At 42.3% G+C, this 20,061-nt stretch overlaps 1 protein-coding gene across 4 annotated transcripts in view; it reads right to left on the bottom strand.

The window, feature by feature from the left end:
* Window positions 1-18,250, bottom strand: part of TRDMT1 (tRNA aspartic acid methyltransferase 1) — a 94,274-nt gene extending 76,024 nt beyond the window's left edge. For 2 of the 4 annotated variants that reach the window (XM_029588761.1, XM_029588763.1), the window contains exons 1-2: window positions 18,118-18,207; window positions 2,404-2,491 (exon numbers count right to left, since the gene is read on the bottom strand). Coding sequence is in view for 1 of the 4 variants with exons in the window: in XM_029588760.1 (XP_029444620.1) it covers window positions 18,118-18,184 (67 nt within the window). In the remaining 3 variants the exon portion in view is untranslated. Of the gene's footprint in view, window positions 1-2,403; window positions 2,492-18,117 lie in introns of all 4 variants that reach the window. The other 2 variants (XM_029588760.1, XM_029588762.1) reach the window with 1 other exon arrangement.
* Window positions 18,251-20,061: the final 1,811 nt, after the last annotated feature.

Raw genomic sequence — 20,061 nt, 5'->3', positions numbered from 1 at the left:
GGTAATCCTAGATTTTATGGGAAGCCAGTGAAGGAAATGAAGGATGGGTGTGATATGGGCTCTTTTATTAGAGTTGGTGAGTAACCTTGCCGCGACATTCTGGACCATCTGAAGGGGTTTGGTAGTTGTCGCTGGGAGACCTAGCAGTAGAGAATTGCAGTAGTCTAACTTTGTGAGGATAATTGACTGAACTACTAAACGGAAGTCATTGAAATGCAGTCCCAAAGAGGGACCTTTGCATCATTTTGGCACCTCATCCAAGGCCATAGGCTTCCATGGCATGGCCAACGTTTGACCTAAGTTGAGTCTGGAATTGGTTCTCCGGTAAACCTTCCTATGCTTGCAGGATCAAGAGAGAGATGATTTCTGCCTTGACAATGCTTTACACTCCTAGATAAGGAGTGGCTCTACTGTCCAGCCTTATGCCAAGGCTTAGGGCTTTCAACCAGTGGTGCCTTCCTTAGGGACTCCATCTTCCAGGTGTAATGCTGCTGCACACTAGAGCAGGGATGTGCAGCAAATGGGGGTAGGGAGCAGACCCCCGGGGGGGGGGGAGGAGTAAATGATCCTGAAAGGGGCACACCAACTGGCTGATTGAGAACGAAAAAAATGGCTGTGCTATCTAGTCTTGGTACTACAAAGGCACAGCAAGTTCAAGAGGAAGGGAGTATAGAGACAGCTAAGCCATGCATCTCTTTCAGCGAATCTGGGAAAGAAGCCACTTCCTCTGTGGCAAGCCCATATATGGGAGGAGCTGCTGATGTATTCCACAACCCAAGAAAAGATGCCACTCTCAAGCTCCAACTCAGGAAGAAATCCTGCTGCTACCTGGTCCCTACTCAGGGGGAAGTGGTGAGATAAGGAGGGAAAATGAGTAGAGAGGCTGAAGATGGATGAATGAGAGGGAGAGAGAATAAAGGCAAAACGTGTAAAAAAAAAAAAGTCAAATAAGCAAATAAAATATGAAAAAATAAAAAATGAGCAAACTAAGAAAAATTACAAAAATAAAGAGAAAAATAGGAACAATTTGTGAAGACAGCAAAAAAAGCAAAAAGTTGGGCAGGGTGGGCCAGAGTTTTTACCAGCTTCTAAACATTTTGGCTGGCACCTAAGTTTTTTGAAAAACGTTGCACCCTTCACCATTTGTCTATGGTGTGTTTTTCTCTGAGTCTGCATCTGTGTGTATGGTGTGATCTATCTACCTGTCTCGTGTCTGAGTGTGGTGTGTCTGGCTGTGTTCCTCTGTGAGCGGAATGGGTGTCTGTGTCTGTCTATGTCTTTCTGGGTGTAGAGTATCTGCCTGCTTCTCTCTGTCTGCCTCTCTGGGTATAGTGTTTCCATGTGTGCTTGCTCCTTTTAGCAACTTAAAAGAGAAACAAAATAGGAGCTCTGAGCCACAGATAAGCAGTCTGCTTCCAAGGTGGCTTGGCAACTGATTGAAGAGTTGATTGTTGGCAAGACAACTTGGATAAGTTTATCCAGCTACCTTTAGGACTGCTCTACAGCACAGCTGTATAACTGAATAATTTAACTCTGCCTTGGAATACCGCCACGTTATCCTCCACTCCATAATATACTCCACTGTCCTGAGTCTTCCATTGCTCACCACAGTTCTCAGGGAATACATGAAGATTTAGCTTCATCTTCAGCTTTAGTTATGGCCGCCTAATCACATCCTTCTATGGAGTCATGGCATTCAGGTAAGGATATCCAGCAGTCAGAGCAGGGAGTGGGTGGGAGATAAAGCGAGATGCAGGACAAATGGTTAGGAGAGAGAGGGGTGGGTTGGAGGGCAAGGATGGGGGGGGGGGGAGAGAGAGAGGATGCAGGGCATGGAGAATGGGAGGGGAGAGGATTGCAGGGAAAGGAGTTGGGAGAGAGAGAAGATGCAGGCACAGTGGACTGGGGATGCAGGGCAAGAGGTGGAGAAGAGAAAGAGATAGGGAAAAGAAAGGGATGCTGGGTAGGAGACAGGGAGGGATGGGGAGTGCTTTCCTAGAGCCACCACCACCAGAGGAACAGCTGTGCCTTAATCAGCAAAGAAAGCACTGTGCCAATGGGTAAGTCAAGCGCATGAGGAAAGGAGAGGGGGCCTAATTCTGAATGTCTGCCCCGGGTGCAGAAAAAGCTGCTCCCAGCACTGCCTAAAACCACTTTTTGAGAAATTTAACGAAAATGTCTCACATTTTCTATTCTTCTTGGCCTCTCCTGGCTGCTCGTTCACCCTTCAGCAATGCCACATAAGAGAGCAGCATAACCTCCTGATTTCTGGAGCTGCATTTCCAGAGGCATTGCAATGTAGTTAAAAGAGTTTGGGCATGGGACTCAAGGCCCATATGATCTCCCTCGAGGATTTTGATAAATTCAATAAATCACGATCAGCCTCCCACCCAGAGAACAAACCTGTGAAAACACTGGACTCTCGTGTTACTGAGCTCTTGCTGCCTGAATAAAACACCAGCAATGGAGAGAGAGAAAGTCCTGGTAGCGTCTGAAAAAGTAATAAAAAAAGGCAGAATCATCACTGGCAGAAAACAATGCTTCTCGATTCTAAATAAAACAGTTATGGGCTGATCCCCAATGATGTTTTGCCCTACTGAGATTGCTCAAGGGAGGTGAGATGACAGTAGCCAAAACCAAAAGCCTGAAGATGCCGAGGAGGCATAAATCCTGGAGCTAATAAGCTGCTGGTTATAGGCTTCAGATTTTAGTTCTTTTGGAACCAGGTCCAGGAACGATCAGATAAACCCACCAGCATTCGGGTCTTGCTTTGAAATACCTATAATTTTGTAGTTCAACTGCCACAAAAATGCCTGCTTTGCTAAATTTTAGTCTCTGAATCTTGCTCATTTAAACACAGCTATCCTGACCATATTGCAGGCATATACACACAGAAGACAAAATCTTAGCTTAAAATACAAACTGGTTCCTCAGCTTCTCTCCATAAGAGAGAAGCACTGACAATATTTGTTACATTACCAGACAGCAGCATCAAAAATATCCATAGATAACATATTACCTATATTTATCTCGTATCTATTCTTAGGACAGATTTTCTTCTTTGGTATAGCTGGAGGTGGTGGGATACAATTTAACCTTTCCACAAAAAGGCTTAACGTATAGATAACTTGATACTGACCTCTATTTTTCAAGTACCCTTCATTTTCTAAAAATGGGCAATCTGCCTCGAAAAACATGCGAGAATACTTAGAGAAGAGGATTAAGCTAGGACCAATTTAGAATGTTCCTGCTTGCTTGGGGTTAGCTGGTGGTTTACTTCCATCCATCAGACACTGCTTCACTGGGGCATCACCATACCTTTCGCTTCTTGGCTCTTGCCCCCACCCCCTCTGTCCCCTTTTCTTCCCTTCTTAGCCAGCTGTCCAGTTATGCGGCTCACGCGCTGACTGGCTAGGCCTTCTTTTCACCTGGTCATCTACAGCAACTAATCTAACTCCAGGGCCAATTCATTAAAACCTTTTTCCCCCATCCTGTGTCTGATTTAGGCCCTAAATGATGTAAGGTGGATATAAACTGGAACTCCTCATACTAATGAAAACATTTCAGCTTTTTACTTTATCAAACAATGTTGTATAAACGCAACTTCCTAAGCAGTAGATTCTGTTGTGTCTATGTGCATGATCCTAGCACAATGGCACTACCCCTCTCCCCCTCTGGATCCCTGCCGCTAAACCAGGAGGATTAGTCAGCTCTTACTGCTCCGATTCCATTCCAGCCTACCAATTCAAACCTGGCTTAGCTTCTCTCCATCCCTCATGTCCCTACCAACTGAACCCTGCTTTAACCTACCCAGCCTCGCCTTTGTGCCACTCCCTCCCTACCCAACGTCTAAGGCTCCAAGATGGCAGCTCTGTTATTTGCCCCATGCCCTTACTGGGGCTCCTGTAATAGTAAAACAGCTTTCAGTGTCAAATTACATTTTATTTTATGAAGCATGAAGGTATACTTTTTCATTACAGTATTTCAATTATTCTGGCACACAAAAACTGTCTAACCAATTCATAGTTTGATCTTTCAAAATGTATGTATAAACACCAATCAAACTCTCTCTCCAAAGAAAATATTCCTTTCATCCTAACCTTTAGGCAAATGGTGAATATTTTATTACCCTATTAATGTAGTGCGAGGATGGCAAACTCTGGATACTAAAGGCAAAAGTACATTTGGTTTTCCGGGTATTTACAATGAATTTGCACTAATGATTAATTAAAATAAGAACAGAGTTAATTTCATATTTTCTCTTGAAAACCAGGCCCGTTTAGGAGACTCTATGGAGCCCCACCGGAAGCCTACGTATCCAGCGTAGGAGCTTAGTGACGCCAGGCCGCAGTCAGGCCACTACCACAATCCGGGCTGAAGATTGAAGGAGATTCAGAAGCAAGAAAGGAAGGGCTGGGATGAGGCGGGGGGGGGGGGGGGGGGGTGTCTGAAAATTACACATTTTTGTTCTATTTTCGACAGACCCAGGAGTGGGAGGCTTTTTCAAAATATTAGATGAAGGAGTCTGAGGGACTGCAAACTTGGGATTTGGATCTCAAATGGGAGGCAGGAGGGAATCCATTAGTGCCAATAGGTTCATGAACTTTTTCTAAATTTTTTTTAAGCTTCACATTGCCCCTTAACTGGCTATAGTCTTTTGAATTTAGCTGGTTAAGGCTAACGTTATCCAGCTAGTCATAGCCAGATAACTTTACACCTAATCAGCGATATTCAAAAGACTATCCTGCTACAGTTGGCCAGATAACTTTAACCAGGGATATTCAGTGGGACGTGTATCTTGTCTGCTTGCCAGCTTACAGAATATTACCTCCAGGGAGTATAAAAAAACAAAAGTGTTATGAACAGATAAAAGGCCCGAGTGCATAAAAGCAAAAAACAAAAAAGCATGGTATCGACAGCAATTAGTACAGGATTCAGATCATTCTGAACTGTGGAACAAAACACCTCGCAGTAGAGGTTCTGCTGTAATCTGTTAGCTGCTTATTTTCTTTATCTCAATTGCACTAAATAAAAAATATTGAAATCCATCCAAAATGGAGCTCACTTTGAACTAAATGTCAGGGTTCTTGTGACTGGAGAAATGAAGGTTAAAATGTATACCATCCATCATCTGTGAATGCAGTCAGCAAGCCCAGCACTAGGACTCAAATCCCTGACCTTTCAGGCCCAGACTCCAATAATTCACAGGTCTGACCTCCCACAGTAAACAGAACTTTCAACAGCACATCCGCAAGTCCCTAGTATTATTTTCTTGTTAATTTTTATGTTGTTACAAAAAATTGTGGAACAATCAATTCTCAAAAATCCTACTGCCTTTAAAGCTTTACTGTAAATGAGATTTTTGAGAATTGATTGTACCACAATTTTTTGTAACATAAAAATTAACAAGAAAATAATATTAAGTCACAAAGATTACATGTCACAAAATAAATATGGGCCCTATGTTCAAAGCTAAACATTTATTTACAGTAAATAAGCTGGATAAGATTTATCAGACTAATTTAAATGGGATATTCAGCAGCATGGCTATGGTGCTGAATATCCGTGTACAAATTGCTACTTAACTGTCTAAATTAGACCTGCTCTATGGCAGATCTAATTTATCTGGTTAACTTAACTGGATGTCCAAATATTGGTTAAGATAACCAGATAATGTAATCCATACATTGCCCACCTCAAGATATCCTGCTATCTACTTAGCTGGATAAGTATTTATCTGCCTAAGTGCCAGCCACTGAACATAGATAGATATTCAGCAACTGCCAATTTGCCAGATTTATTTATTTATTTATTTATTGGTTTTTATATACCGCCGCTCATCAGAGATATCACGTCGGTGATAAGTTGCTACTTATCTGGCTGAGTAGCGCTAAATATCACACGCCCCATTTGTTTTGAAAAATAAACTTATTGAGGACATTTTTATGACTAATGATTGTCCAGTCCCAGCTGTTTCCTCCTTTTAGTAAATTTACAGGGGAAAAAGCATTAAAGGCTATTCTGTTCCCAACCCCATTCTGATATAAAAGCTGGGAACTTTTCTGTTCAGAGAAGTCACAAACAGATCTACCAAGGGTGTTCCTTATTCATGAAATTACGAGGTCCATATTCAACAGCATTTAGCCGGATAACTCACAAACTGACTATCAAATATATAGCCCCTTCTCCAGTTACATTTTAGCCAGATAAAGTAGGAACATTCTGAGGGCATTTTGGGAAAGAATTAAGTTAACCAGAGAAGTTACCAGTTAACTTTGATATTCACAGTTCTAGACCTCTCATGATTTTAAACACCTCTATCATATCCCCCCTCATCCTTCTCTTCTCCAAGCTGAACAGTCCTAATCTCTTTAGTTTTTCCTCATAGGGAAGCTGTTCCATCCTCTTTATCATTTTGGTCTCCCTTCTTTGTACCTTATCCATCGCAACTATACCTTTTTTTTTTAGATGCGGCGACCAGAACTGTGCACAGTATTCAAGGTGCGGTCTCACCGTGGAACGATACAGAGGCATTATGACATTTTCCGTTTTATTCACCATTCCCTTTCTAATAATTCCCAACATTCTGTTTGCTTTTTTCTGCCACAGCACATTGAGCCAACAATTTCAATGAATTATCCACTATGATGCCAAGATCTCTTTCCTGGGTGGTAGTTTCTAATATGGAACCTAACATCGTGTAACTATAGCACGTTGCACTTATCCACATTAAATTTCATCTGTCATTTGGATGCCCAATTTTCCAGTCTCACAAGGTCCTCCTGCAGTTTATCACAATCCGCTTGTGATTTAACTAATCTGAATAATCTGATTACCTCACTCATCTTATTCCTTTCCACATCATTTATAAACATATTGAAAAGAACGTCCCAGTACAGATGCCTGAAGAATCTGTATATTCAGAGTGTATATATGTTCCTCTTAGGGTTTGCCATTTCTCTTGCATGTACCCAGGTGTGAGAGTGACATAGGTGCATTCGATCATAACCATTACATTCAGCAGAGCAGCTATAATCAAAGAAAGCACGCTTCATCTCCCGCCACTCTGTGGATGCTTTATGAACTCCCTGACCTGTTTCATCATGGCCCTCAGTACCTGGCTGAAATGCCTTGAAAATGCTGACTGGTCCATACTAGCCACTACAGCCACTGTTTTCTGGAAAGAGCCAGTGGCAAGAAATTGCAAGATACCGAGAAGCTTGATCAATGGCAAGTCCATGATCAGTTAGAGGATCAATACCATTTCTGACTTCTTCATAAAGAATTGCCCTGGAACTCAAATCTAAATGTCCACACCACTGTCTCTGGTAACCCCAGCACTGTTGTCCTCAGAGGAAATATCCACTGCCTACGTGCCCTTCTGCAAACAGCATGAGCCAGGATAGCCTGCGCCTCTTGGATCCTCCTTTCTGCTTCGGCAATAAATTGTCTTCTTTCTCACTCTTCCCTCTGATGCTTCTGCCACCCCACAAAATGTACCAAAGTATTACAAAAAAAAAAAAAAGTATTATAATCCATGCTTGCCATAGAAAAGCTCAGAGACGCACCCACACAGAGTACCACAATGGACTAAAATGGCCACCAGAAACCTGACTTAACTTTTACTCCGGCCCTGACACAGGAAATAAAAATGTTTCCCACATTAAAAATCAAGTACTAAAGTGTCTCCTTGTTAACAGAGCTTTCTACATTGCCCTGTAATAGCCAATTCCCTCTTTTACATACGATTTGCAAGCCTCCACACTAAACAGACCACAGTTTTCGTAGTGCATGCCTGAATAAGGTTAGCACTAAAAACTGTAATAAAAAAAAGAATCAAATGATAAGCCTCGCTGAGCCTATTACATTTATCCCATAGAAAGGCTGGAGGGAATCCAAAGAAGGGCTACCAAATTGGTGCAGGATCTACACCAAAGTCGTATGAAAAGAGACTGAATAATCTAAACATATCTATCCAGAGGACAGGCAAGAAGGAGGGGATATGATAGATATCTTAAAACCGTTTTCAGAGGAAGAATGCTTTAGATTAGAACAAGAGGTCACGATATGAGGCTCCAAGGAGGTAGACTCAGCAGCAAAATCAGAAAATATTTCTTCACGAAAGGATGGAGGATGCATGGAATAATCTTCCAAGGAAGCTGATTGTAACTAAATTCAAGAAAGTCCTGGATGGAAATAACTGAAAGGATAGTCGGTGATCAGCTGGGCCTATGGCTATGCACCAGGAATGAAACTGGGCAGACTGACTGAGCCTTATGGTCCTTTCTGCCATCATTTTCTCTGTTTCTAGGAACTTAATTACCAGCTTTAGATAATGTGCCAACTAAAAAAAAAAAACGTAATGAGTGCCAGAATTTATTTTTTTTTTAAATTAAAAAAAAAAAGAAAAAAAAGACAACTCTACAGACCCACATACTATAATTCATGTCAGTGTGTGAATGAATGAAGGAGAGAGAGAGAAATCAGCTGCAGAATACAAAGCACTTTTAACTATCAACACAGGGATCTGGTCCCCAGTTGGGAAGTCAGATAATTGCCAAACTACAAAAAAGACTTTCAATATATTCTCTGTAAGTGCAGGAATCTGAAGGAGTGGCACAGAACACAGTGACATTGAAATATTTAATAGCTGAAATATTTGATAGGTAGCCTTCTACTACAATTAAACACTTCTATAGCACTACACAACATACGCAGCGCTGGACAAACATACAGAAAGTCAGTCCCTGCTCAACAGAGCTTACAATCTAATAAGAAACATACAGGACAAGAGACTGGGGGCTTTTCATAAAGTAAGACTATGGCTAAAAAGAAAACAAAAAGAAAGATGAGATGGGAGCGTGAATAAGGGTTCTGGTAGTGTGTTCAGCAAGGAAGGAAGGAATTAAGGAGATGTTACAGAGAAAGAAAAACAACAGATTTTAGCAGTTTCAGATCTGCGGAAAGAGGGAAAGCTCTGGCAGGGGCAGAAAGTGAAAGGCATACGACCCACTCTTTTGACTTAAAATGGCTCTGATGGCCAAATAGCTGTGATTCCTTTGATTTAGCATCTACTCACTCGATTTTTGGAAGCGGTTCTCTTCTGTGGAGTATTTCTTTCAAGGGACTCTCTCCCAATAACTTCAAGGAACTCTCACAGAAATGTTTTGTACCTATCCTGGGTAACACATAAAATGGCTCTGAGGCAGGGTTCCCTTGGATACCTTGCCTGTTCTGACTGCCCACTAAACTAAGCTTGATCCATTTCAGCAAAGCTCCTGTTGTGCCTCAGGGCACTTGATAATAGTTGGATGCTTATGACAATATAGTAGAACCACGAACTATGTATTTCATGAACAAAATGGAATACAGAATCAGTCTTCACCTTCACTCATAAGGAATATTTTTGCAGTATCATTACTGTATTTTTCTCAACAAGGTATTTCCAAAGTATTATCTCAATTACTGCAGCAAAACAATCAGTGTGATGGCAAACTTACTACATATTCATGGCAACTTTGAGTCATTTTAAAAAAATACTAGGAGCTTTTTGCCATCCTGCAACAGATAAGACAACCTTACTACCTTTACAGGTAACAAGAAAATACACCATGCATGCCCAATGAACATCTGGTGTGCTTGCAATTCAACTCCTAACAAAATCCAACACGGCTTCAATTATACTGCTATCCCCCACGAACTGAGCTTCCATCTCTGCAGTTTGACAACTAAAGAACAGGAGGAGAAAGTGTTTTGTGGATTCTCAAGTTACCCTTGATCCCAAAACTTGCAAACATGAGAAGATATGGAGTCTTAACGTTTTCTAGGCGTCAGGGTGACCAAGGCTCTCCAAGCAGTTAGTTATTTCAGTGTAGATTCACAGTAACATAATAATGATGATAGAAAACGACCAAATACTCCATCCAAACTGCCAGCAAGTTTCTTACGGTAGTAACTGCCACTCCATGCAGGTTACTCCCAAGCCTTACGTTAAGAGAGTAATACTACCAGCAACATTTTTACATGGTGATTAATCTTGATAATTCAGACAATGTTGCTTGAATGTGCTTTGCTTTTGGACGGCCATAGAAACAGTCCTGTGCTTTTTCCCCTAATGTCTGCGTATCCGTACTCTGGACCGTAACAGTCAAGGCCCAGTGTTGGCTGTCACCTGAATCAAATTCTTCTTTTAGGCCCCACCGTTGAAGCACACAGCAATGTTGCAATTGCTTCAAAATCATGAAAGCGAATTGGTTAAGGGTAGCAACTGCCGTTCCATACAGGTTACCCCCATGTACCCTTTTCTTCATTTCCATGCTGTAGCCTTTAGGGACCCAGTGTTTATCCAATGCTGTTTTGAATTTGTTTACTGATTTTGTTCTCACTACCTTTTCCGAAAGGACATTCCAAGCATCCACCACCCCTCTCCATTAATTTTCTGATGTTGGTTCTGAGTTGTCCCTCTGGAGTTTCATTTCGTGATTCCTAGTTCTACTGTCTGCTTTCCAATGGAAAAGGTTTAAAGTTTGTACATCATTAAAACCTCTCAGGCATCTGAAGGTCTGTATCATTTCTCCCCTGCATCTCCTCTCCTCCAGGTCACACATATTTAAATTCTTCAGTCTCTCCTCATAAGACTTCTGAAACATACCCAACACTATTTTGGTTGCCTTTCTCTAGACTGCCTCCATCTGCTGGCAGAGGTACATAACCCACTTGTTGGGACTGACCTAATGCTAAGGAATTGAAATTTTCTGTCAAACACAAGATCTTCCGTCAAGGATAACAGTGAAGACCCTGACTTGCCAGGAGAGTCAGACTGGTGTAGCAGCTCAAGAAAAAGAAATTAAGCAGGCAAGACCAAATTTCATCTTCCTTCTCATCCTGCTACAACAGTCCAGACTAGTGGGACATACCCAAGCTCATTCCAACAAGAGTGGGAAGAGGACAAGGCTGCTCCGAGAATGCCTGCCCAAGGCAGTATTTCCCTTTGTTTGCACATATGAGAACTGTAAAACCCAAGTGTCTGCCTTATAAGTTTCCTCTTGAGAAGGTGCTGCAGACTCTGCTCAAGAAGAAGCTGAGCCCTCACAGAATGAGCAGAAAGCACCTTTGGAACCTGTTGACTCTTCAAAGGCTAAGGGGATCATCTGCTTGATTTACAAGAACAAATGAAGATTCTGAGGCTGCCTCACTCCATGAGGTCCACTGAATAAAGGCCTATCAGTTAGCCAAAAGAGAATAGCTATCTTTTAAATACCTGAGAAAGGTTCAAGCACCTTTAATAAAGGAAGAGATTACCATCACATTCTCCTTTTTGGGACGCTGGAAGATATTTTAAAAAGGCTCCAAGGGTGATCTGGGAAAACATTAGCCCAATGAGCCTGACTTCAGTGTTAGGAAAAATTATAGAAACAATTCTAAAGAGCAAAATACAGAACATATAGATAGATATGGTTTAATGGAACACAGCCAGCATGGATTTACCCAAGGGAAGTCTTCCCTCCTAAAATTGCTTCAGTTTTTTCAAGGGATTAATAAACATGGGTAAAGGTGAACCAACAAATGTAGTGTATTTGGATTTTAGGAAGATATTTGACAAAGTCCCTCATAAGAAGCTTCTAAGAAAACTAAAAAATTTTCCAGAAGGGATCTCCTTTTATGAATTGCAAACTGGTTAAAAGTCAGGAAACAGAGAGTAGGATTAAATGGTCAGACAGGACTTGAAGGAGGAAGGAGAAAGGGGAGAAAGACCTACATGTAGAAGTCTCAGGTAGAGGCTAAAGGCCTTCTCTACTAAACCTTTAGGGATGGATTTTAAAAGGGTTACGCGCGTATATTACCGCAAAAACCCACGCGTGCTGAGCCTATTTTGCATATGCCCGGCGACGCGCACAAGCCCCGGGACAAGTGTAGGGCTTGAAAAAATGGGCGGGGCGAGGGCATGGCCAGAGGCCTCTCCACTGCCGCTGGGCCCGGGGATCAGGCAGGCGTATATAACAAAACAAAGCTGGGGGTGGGGGGGGGGGCGGAAGGAAAGTTCCCACCTAGGCCGCTCTGAAATCGGAACAGCCTCGGAGGGAATGGAGGAAGGCTGCACGGCTCGGCGCGCACAGGTTGCACAATTGTGCATCCCCTTGCGCGCGCGCCAACCCTGGATTTTATAACATGCGTGCAAATGTTATAAAATCGGGCACACATTTGTGTCCGCCAGGTTCGCACACAAATGTACGCCCGCACGTACCTCTTAAAATCCGGCCCTGTGTCTCTAATGTCCAGGTGGTGCCAACCTGCACACCAGTGATCAAACGGTATGGTTTGATATCACAAATAGGATACAGAGAAGTCACAAGACCACCAGAGTTTTTAATTTCAAAAATACAGACTTTGGAGAAAGAACAGTGGACCAAATTAAAAAGAGCAATTACAAAGGCAACAAATCTATACTGTATGTTAGAAAGTAAATAAAAAAGTTAAACAAAGTAAGAGGAATAAGAAACCAATCTGGTTCTCAAAGGAGGTGGCTGAAAAAATAAAGGCATAAAGAACAGCGTTCAAGAAGTATAAAGGATTCCAAAAAGGAACACAGGAAAAAATACCTGGTGAAACTGAAGTAAAAGAAGAAAGCAAGAAGGAAAAAGGTCAAGCGGAAGAAAGGATTGATAAAGAGTTAAGTGAGGTGACAAAACATTTTCAGGTATATCAGAGAAAGGAGGAAGGCCCGAAGTGGTACAGTGAAATTGAAAGGTGACAAAGATCAATGTGTGAAGAGAGAAGAAGAAATGGCAGAAATATTAAATACTTCAGTTCAGTGTTCACTAAAGACCCTGGATAAGGACCATTACTGGTTGACAAGACCGTAAATGGAGGTGGAGAAGAGGAAATTCTGTTTACAGAAAAGAACGTATGGGAAGAGCTAGGAAAACTGATAATGGTCAAGGCCATGAGGTACATCCTAGGATACTGAGGGAGCTGGCGGGTCCACTGAAAGACCTGTTCAATAGGTCCCTGAAAACAGGAGTGGTGCTGCGAGATTGGAGAAGAGTGGTGGTCCTGCTTCACAATAATGGGAGCAGAGAGGAGGCTGGAAACTACAGACTGGTTAGCCTCACATCTGTGGTGGAAAAATTAATAGAGACTCTACTGAAGGAAAGGATACCAAATTATCTACAATCCAGTGGGTGGCTCGACCCAAGGCAGCATGAATTCACCAGGGGACAGTCTTGTCTGACAAATGTGATTGATTTTTTGATTGGGTGACTAGGGAATTGGACCAGGGAAGAGCACGTGATGTGATTTACTTGAATTTCAGTAAAGCTTTTGATACGGTCCCACATAGGAAACTTGTGAACAAAATGAGAAGCCTGGGAGTGGGTGCCAAGGTAGAGGCATGGATTGCAAACTAGTTGACTGACAGGAGACATTGGATAATGGTAAATAGAACCTACTCTGAAGAAAGAACGATGTTAAGTGGAGTGCTACAAGGATCGATTTTGGGACCGGTTGTATTCAATATCTTTGTGAGCGATATTGTGGAAGGGATAGAAGGTAAGGTTTGTCTATTTGCAGATGATACTAAGATTTGCAACAGAGTGGACATGCTAAAAGGAGTAGAGAAAATGAAAAGTGATTTAAGAAAGCTTGAAGGCTGGTCTAGGATTCATTGCTAAAAAGTGCAGTCATGTACCTGAGGTGCAGTAATCCAAAAGAGCTGTATGTTATGAACAGTGAAAGACTAATGGGCACAGACTGGGAGAGAGACCTTGAGGTGATAGTGCTTGGAGATCTGAAGGTAGCAAAGCAATGTGACAAGGTGATAGCTAAAGCCAGAAGAATGCTGGGCTGCATAGAGAAAGGAAAAGCCAGTAAGAAAAAGGTGATAATGCCCTTGGTACAGGTTCTTGATGAGGCCTCACCTGAAGTACTGTGGTTCAGTACTGGAGCACGTTTCGCAAAAAGGATAGAGACAGGATGGAGGCAGTCTAGAGAAGGGTGACCAAAATGGTACGGGGTCAGAAGACTTATGAGGAGAGGCTGAAGGACCTGAACACATGCACCTTGGAAGAGAGGAGGTTCAGGAGAGATATGATATAGATCTTCAGATACCTGAAAGGTTTTAATGATGCATGAACTTCAAACCTTTTCCTTTGGAAAGGAAACAGTAGAACTAGGGGTCACAAAATGAAACTACTGGAGAGACGACTCAGAACCAACATCAGGAAATATTTCTGCACGGAATGGGTGGTGGAGGCCTGGAATGCCCTTTCAGATGAGGTGGTGAACACAAAAACAGTGAAAAAATTCAAAAGGGGCATGGGATAAACACTGGATCCCTAAAGACTGGAGGATGGAATGGGGAAAAAAAAAAAAAAAAAAAGAGTACATGGGGGAAACCTGCTTGGTGGCAGTTACTACCCTTAACAGTATGCAAAGGGACTACCCTTAACCAACAAGCCTTGATGTTTTTGATGAAACTGCAACTTCACTCTTTGCTTTGACAGCAGGGGTCAGTGGGAGGGGAAGGAGATTTGGATTCAGACAACCAAGATGACCCGACTTTTACTGTATGGGATACTGATACGCAGACTAAGGGAAAAAGCACAGGACTGCTTCTACAGCAAGCCCAAAAGCAAAGCACATCAAGCAGCATTGCCTGAATTTTCAAGAAAGCTCCTCACACAGTAAAAATGTTGCTATGTTAATATATAAGGCTTGGGGTAACCTGCATGGAGTAGCAGTTACTACCATAAGAAATTTGCTGGGCAGACTGGATGGACCATTTGGTCTTTTTCTTCCGTCAACATTATGTTACTATCTCAACCAGGCTCAGCTGGAGGCCTGGGAGAGGGCCGTGGGGGTCCTGAGCCACCTGCCAGACCCTTTCAAAACAGGCTCAAAAGGGAACCTGTAGTTGCTTACCTGACACTGCTCAACCAGGCTCATCTGGGCACCCAGGAGTCATGATTCAGACCCCAAAGGGAATCCTGGGAGTCACAATCCAGGCCCCGTTCAACCAGACCCTGAAGGGAACTCTGACAGCTATGATCTAGAACTACTCCACTGGGTGAACAATCATAAAATTGTTTGCCCTATTTAGCACTGGACTGGACTGGGCAGATCCGGTTTGGAAAGCCTTAAGCACCCTATGATGGTCACTCTTTAAAATAAGCCCTTATTTATCACTATAGCAAGATTTTTTATATATTGGCTACTACAAGGAAAAACTGCATGCAGTTGCCCTGAGAGCAAGTTCTACCAGGGACCAGGCACGAAAGCTAGGGACCTCGAAGCCAAGAAAAACTACTGCCCAGTCCATCATGTCCACCATCTGCTGGAGACAGAGAAACACTATGGCTGGTGCAGTGACATTCTACATTCCAAGTGATGATGTCACTGAAAAAGGATATGTTCTCTGTCTCTAGATATATAAAATATACACTGCGGCTGGTGACTTCACCTGTCCTGGACAAAACGCCGAAATCAAAATCTGCTAAAAAGCCACACCATGCATATGAGTGCCCTTTTGCTGCAGATGCCACACACACATCTGCAGTGGTGCAAGTGTCAGGGTAAACAGTGCACGAAGCAGCAGAGTAAGGGAAGCTGATTGTGTTAGGAGTTTCAGGGTAACTGGACAAAGTGGGTGTACAGCACTGCTGAAGTAGAAGGTGCATACTAAGGAAGTGAGGTAGACGGCAGGGATGAACTAAGACCTTAGTAAAAGAGTGAGAGGCAAGAGATACATGCATATTCCTGAAGGGATGAAGGGCACAGAGTGTTCAGTTGCCAAGGAACAGTTTTTGGGTGAGAGACTTGGTCATTCTTAATTTTTTAATATCAGGCCAAGGCACTGCAACATTTGTAATCCAGCTTCATCCATTTGAAAGTAGCACTATAGGCACCAACACATATCAGTAGGGATGTAAAAAAAAAACAAACAAACAAAAAAAAAAAACAAGAACTGGTCTAAAGTCTCTCTCCTAAAACTGGGGCATCTGGCACATCTGTGGTGAGGGGTGAGACTGCTTCCGGAATGAAGGGAACAGACTGCGTGTGCGCGCACTGCTGCCGTTGCAGAAATGAAGGAAGTTGAGGGTGGCAAAGCTAATGTTGGTTCCTTGGACCTAGTTCCTGATTTAGAGTTCCCAGTTCCCTATTTGCCTTTACACAGTGGGCTCTTTATCATGGATCCCTATTAATGCACTGCAGCTTCAGGCCACAAAACAACACTTCCTTATGCATGAAGAAGGTAGAGTGATCGTATTCATGTAAGCTGATGTTTTTCAACATCCCTTTCCTAATCTTGTAGAATTTAGTACAGCTCTTTATTCATAGATAGCAACTTTTGGCTGACAACTCTCTTGGGTCACCCCGAAACACAGTTCAGAGTTCTCAACAGTTCAAAATGAGATGACGACATTCACATTTAGAAAAGTGATTTATGTGGTGAATTTTGTAGCTGCTCGCATTGCTGCATTGTCTGTGAGTACATTTTACCTGCGGACTTTACACTCATTTAACAGGAAATTACATGCATACTGAGGGAAACTACCCACACACATTTACACTTGGCTAATCTGAGGATAGTTTTCCATAGAAAACATATGCGCAAATACCTCACCCCAACCCCACCTCCATCAAGGTCACTTAGCAATGCTGGTAAAGTTAAGTGTTTAGTGGTATTATGTGCATATATGATAGGCAATTTCAAAAAGCAGGTAAAGCACTGTTCTGCTCACAGAAATGGCTTTGAAAATTACCCTCTCTATTTGTGAAAGGCAAGAAATTTCTCCTCCTCCCCTCGTATTCTCGCATCATTTTCTATCCAAGACAGCAAAAAAAGGTCATTCGCAATGTGATGATGCAAAGAATCACAAAGGAGGTACTCAACAATTTCAGTGTTAAAAGGGTGTTTATAATGCCATTTATTGAAGAAATGAAACGAACTAAAAAAGGTTTAAATATAAAAGTCCTTACTTTTGGTCTACCAGAGCTGTCCTTTCCTTAGGTACAGTTCTGGGTCCTCCCTTAAGGGGCTGCATTCAGGCATTACAAATCTCTCACAGAACCAGACTCAACTCCTGACTCCCTCTCTACAATCTTCACCATACACCTCTGCCTTTTTTTTCTCTCCTTTGAAACTTTATTCCCCATAAGTGTAGCTGTTCTGGAGGTTCGGTCTCACTTAATTTTTTAGAATTCATCCCAAGAACCTTCTAGAATATGAACAGATATTCCCTGCACACTAATCTTCTCCATTTGACTGGATTATAACAGTGCACATTTTGCTGCCTACATCACAGAGTCTGATTTATTTTAAACCCTTGTAGGCTATGAACTTGGGACCTGTTGACATAGGATATACCCAAGGCCCCTAATTTCCTGCAGCAGCTCAAGGATAGATTCTCATTCAAGGAGTTAATAATTATGTAGCAAATTTGCATAAAATTTGGACAGGTTAAATATTATTAAATAATCAAAAAAAACCATATTTATTGAAATTCTTACAAATTTTAAATATGCTATTAAAAAGAATTATAACCTTTGTGTGACAATGGATAATGCTATAATCGTTCCTTTCTCTAGTTTTGTCCTGTCCCTTTTTCCTAACTTTACTTTTTATGCATTTCCTTCCCAGTCTCTTCCTATGGTTCCTATCTTTCCTTCCAGTTTTCTACCCAGCCACTACCATTCTTCCTCATGTAATCTTCCCTGCTTCCTTAATCTCCATGCCTTCTCTTCCAAGCTCACCTCTTTCCTCAAGCAGTTTCCAGTCTTTCCCGACCAGTTTGTCCCCATCTTTCCGGGAGTCTTTCCTCCCTCCACTCTTTCTCCTACACCCACTGATCACGGCATGCCTCCTTCCACTTCCCCCTGCCCAGATCATAGCTCTCAAAACCCACCACGCTGCTCCTCAACACATCCCCCCCGCCGCCGCTTGCTCCGGGGGCTCTACGAGACCCATAACCGTATGCTTTCGCTGCTCCATAACGTCTCCTCCCCTCCCCCTGATCAGATGTATCCATGATCGCCAGTTTGCTGCCGATTCAGTTTCACGACAACGGCCACACAAAAGTTGTCTCTCCCCGCGTGTGCGCGCGCGGCGCTCGCTCTGACCTCTCAGCGCGTAGTGCATGCCCCCAATGCCGCTGTACAGCTCCAGCACGCGCAGGGTCTGCTCCATCCTGGCTGATGCTCGCTGCCGGGCTGCGCCCCGCACTCACTCGCACGGCCACAACATCGACCGAAGCACATCAGTTCCGCCCGCACCGGCAAAGCGCAGCTATGAACTCCCACCGCAAGGCCCGTCAGCCACCTCTTAAAACAAAGGGACGGAGGGTTTAAACGCAGGCAGGTAATACTTTCTTATTTCACAGTCTGGCTAGGCGAATGATCTGCGGTATCGCAAAAAAGCATCAAATTGGTCTCCTGCCAAAAAGGTTTCTCTCAGACAGGTGATATTCTATGGCTAACAAAACCAACTTTGTGGTTTTTTTCACCTTAGCTATCGTTTCCTAGCTGGGATTTCACCTCTGCTTTCATTTAAAAAAAATTCTGTAAATAACATTTCAAATACACCTTAAATAACCACAAACTAGAAATAGAAATATGCAGACAAACGCTAAACTGGAAACTCCTAGAAGGCGGACTCTGAGTACTCTAAGCAAAGAAACGAGGGACAAATAAAACAGCAATATACTGTATTGAAATAAAACCGAGAAGATATCAGAGAGGCACACCTCCCAAAATTTACAGCCTACAAAATAACGAAGAAGAAACATAAGAACATGCCATACTGGGTCAGACCAAGGGTCCCATCAAGCCCAAGCATCCTGTTTCCAACAGTGGCCAATCCAGGCCATAAGAACCTGGCAGGTACCCAAAAACTAAGTCTATTCCATGTTACCATTGCTAGTAATAGCAGTGGCTATTTTCTAAGTCAACTTAATTAATAGCAGGTACTGGACTTCTCTTCCAAGAACTTATCCAATCCTTTTTTAAACACAGCTATACTAACTGCACTAACCACATCCTTGGCAACAAATTCTAGAGTTTAATTGTGCGTTGAGTAAAGAACTTTCTCCAATTAGTTTTAAATGTGCCACATGCTAACTTCATGGAGTGCCCCCTAGTCTTTCTATTATCTGAAAGAGTAAATAACAGATTCACATCTACCCGTTCTAGACCTCTCATGATTTTAAACACCTCTATCATATCCCTCCTCAGCTGTCTCTTCTTCCATATAATCCTGGGAGAATCAGCAGCAAAATACGTTGCATCCTGCCAACCGGCCAGAAACGTAATCCGACTAGAGACAATGGGACCAGCACCAAAACCTGGAACCTGTCCTTGTTATTGTTATTTCTATACTCTGTAATTTTATTTACTGTTATTAGAACTATTATGTATATTTTCTTTCTTCCTAATTTTAACCACTTTGTGTATTACTTTAGCAACACGTACAAGTTGCCAATAAAGTTTCCTGAACCTGAATTTGACATTTCAAGTTGCGCTTTCTTAGGGCTGAAGTTCCAAGAAAATCGTACTTCCCCCCCCCCCCCCCACATTCTTGACCCTTGTCATCAATGGTGGGATCATTAATTAATGCAATCAATTGCTTATCACAGATAAAATGTTTTTTGCCATGTTAGACAAATACTAAAAAATAATCAAATTCTGAATTTGAAAAATGCTGCTAAAAGACCTGTGTATCTCAGCAACTCCTAATAAATCCCTTTTAGGCAGGGCTTAGGACCAACCATTACTAGATACATAAGGTTTATTATTCCTGTATGGACATGCAAAATTACTGAATGCTGAAGTCAGTCATGTCCTCCAGGAGTGTTTAGGTGCCCCATCCCAAAAAAGAAATTGCAGTTTTTTTAAATTGAAAGTCATCATGGTCCATTGAATGCATGTTACACAAGATTCATGATGAACAAACATACCAACATTAATAGCAACAACCACCCAAAAATTACCACTCCTAGTTTATTGGGGAGTGATGGATAGAAATTCCAAGCATGGGAAACCTATAACAGTAGTTGAACATGATCAACT

Source organism: Rhinatrema bivittatum, chromosome 2 (assembly GCF_901001135.1).
Source record: "Rhinatrema bivittatum chromosome 2, aRhiBiv1.1, whole genome shotgun sequence".
Taxonomy (NCBI): domain Eukaryota; kingdom Metazoa; phylum Chordata; class Amphibia; order Gymnophiona; family Rhinatrematidae; genus Rhinatrema; species Rhinatrema bivittatum.
The sequence above is the reverse complement of the archived record's forward strand: the minus strand, read 5'-3'. Positions and strand labels throughout refer to the sequence as shown.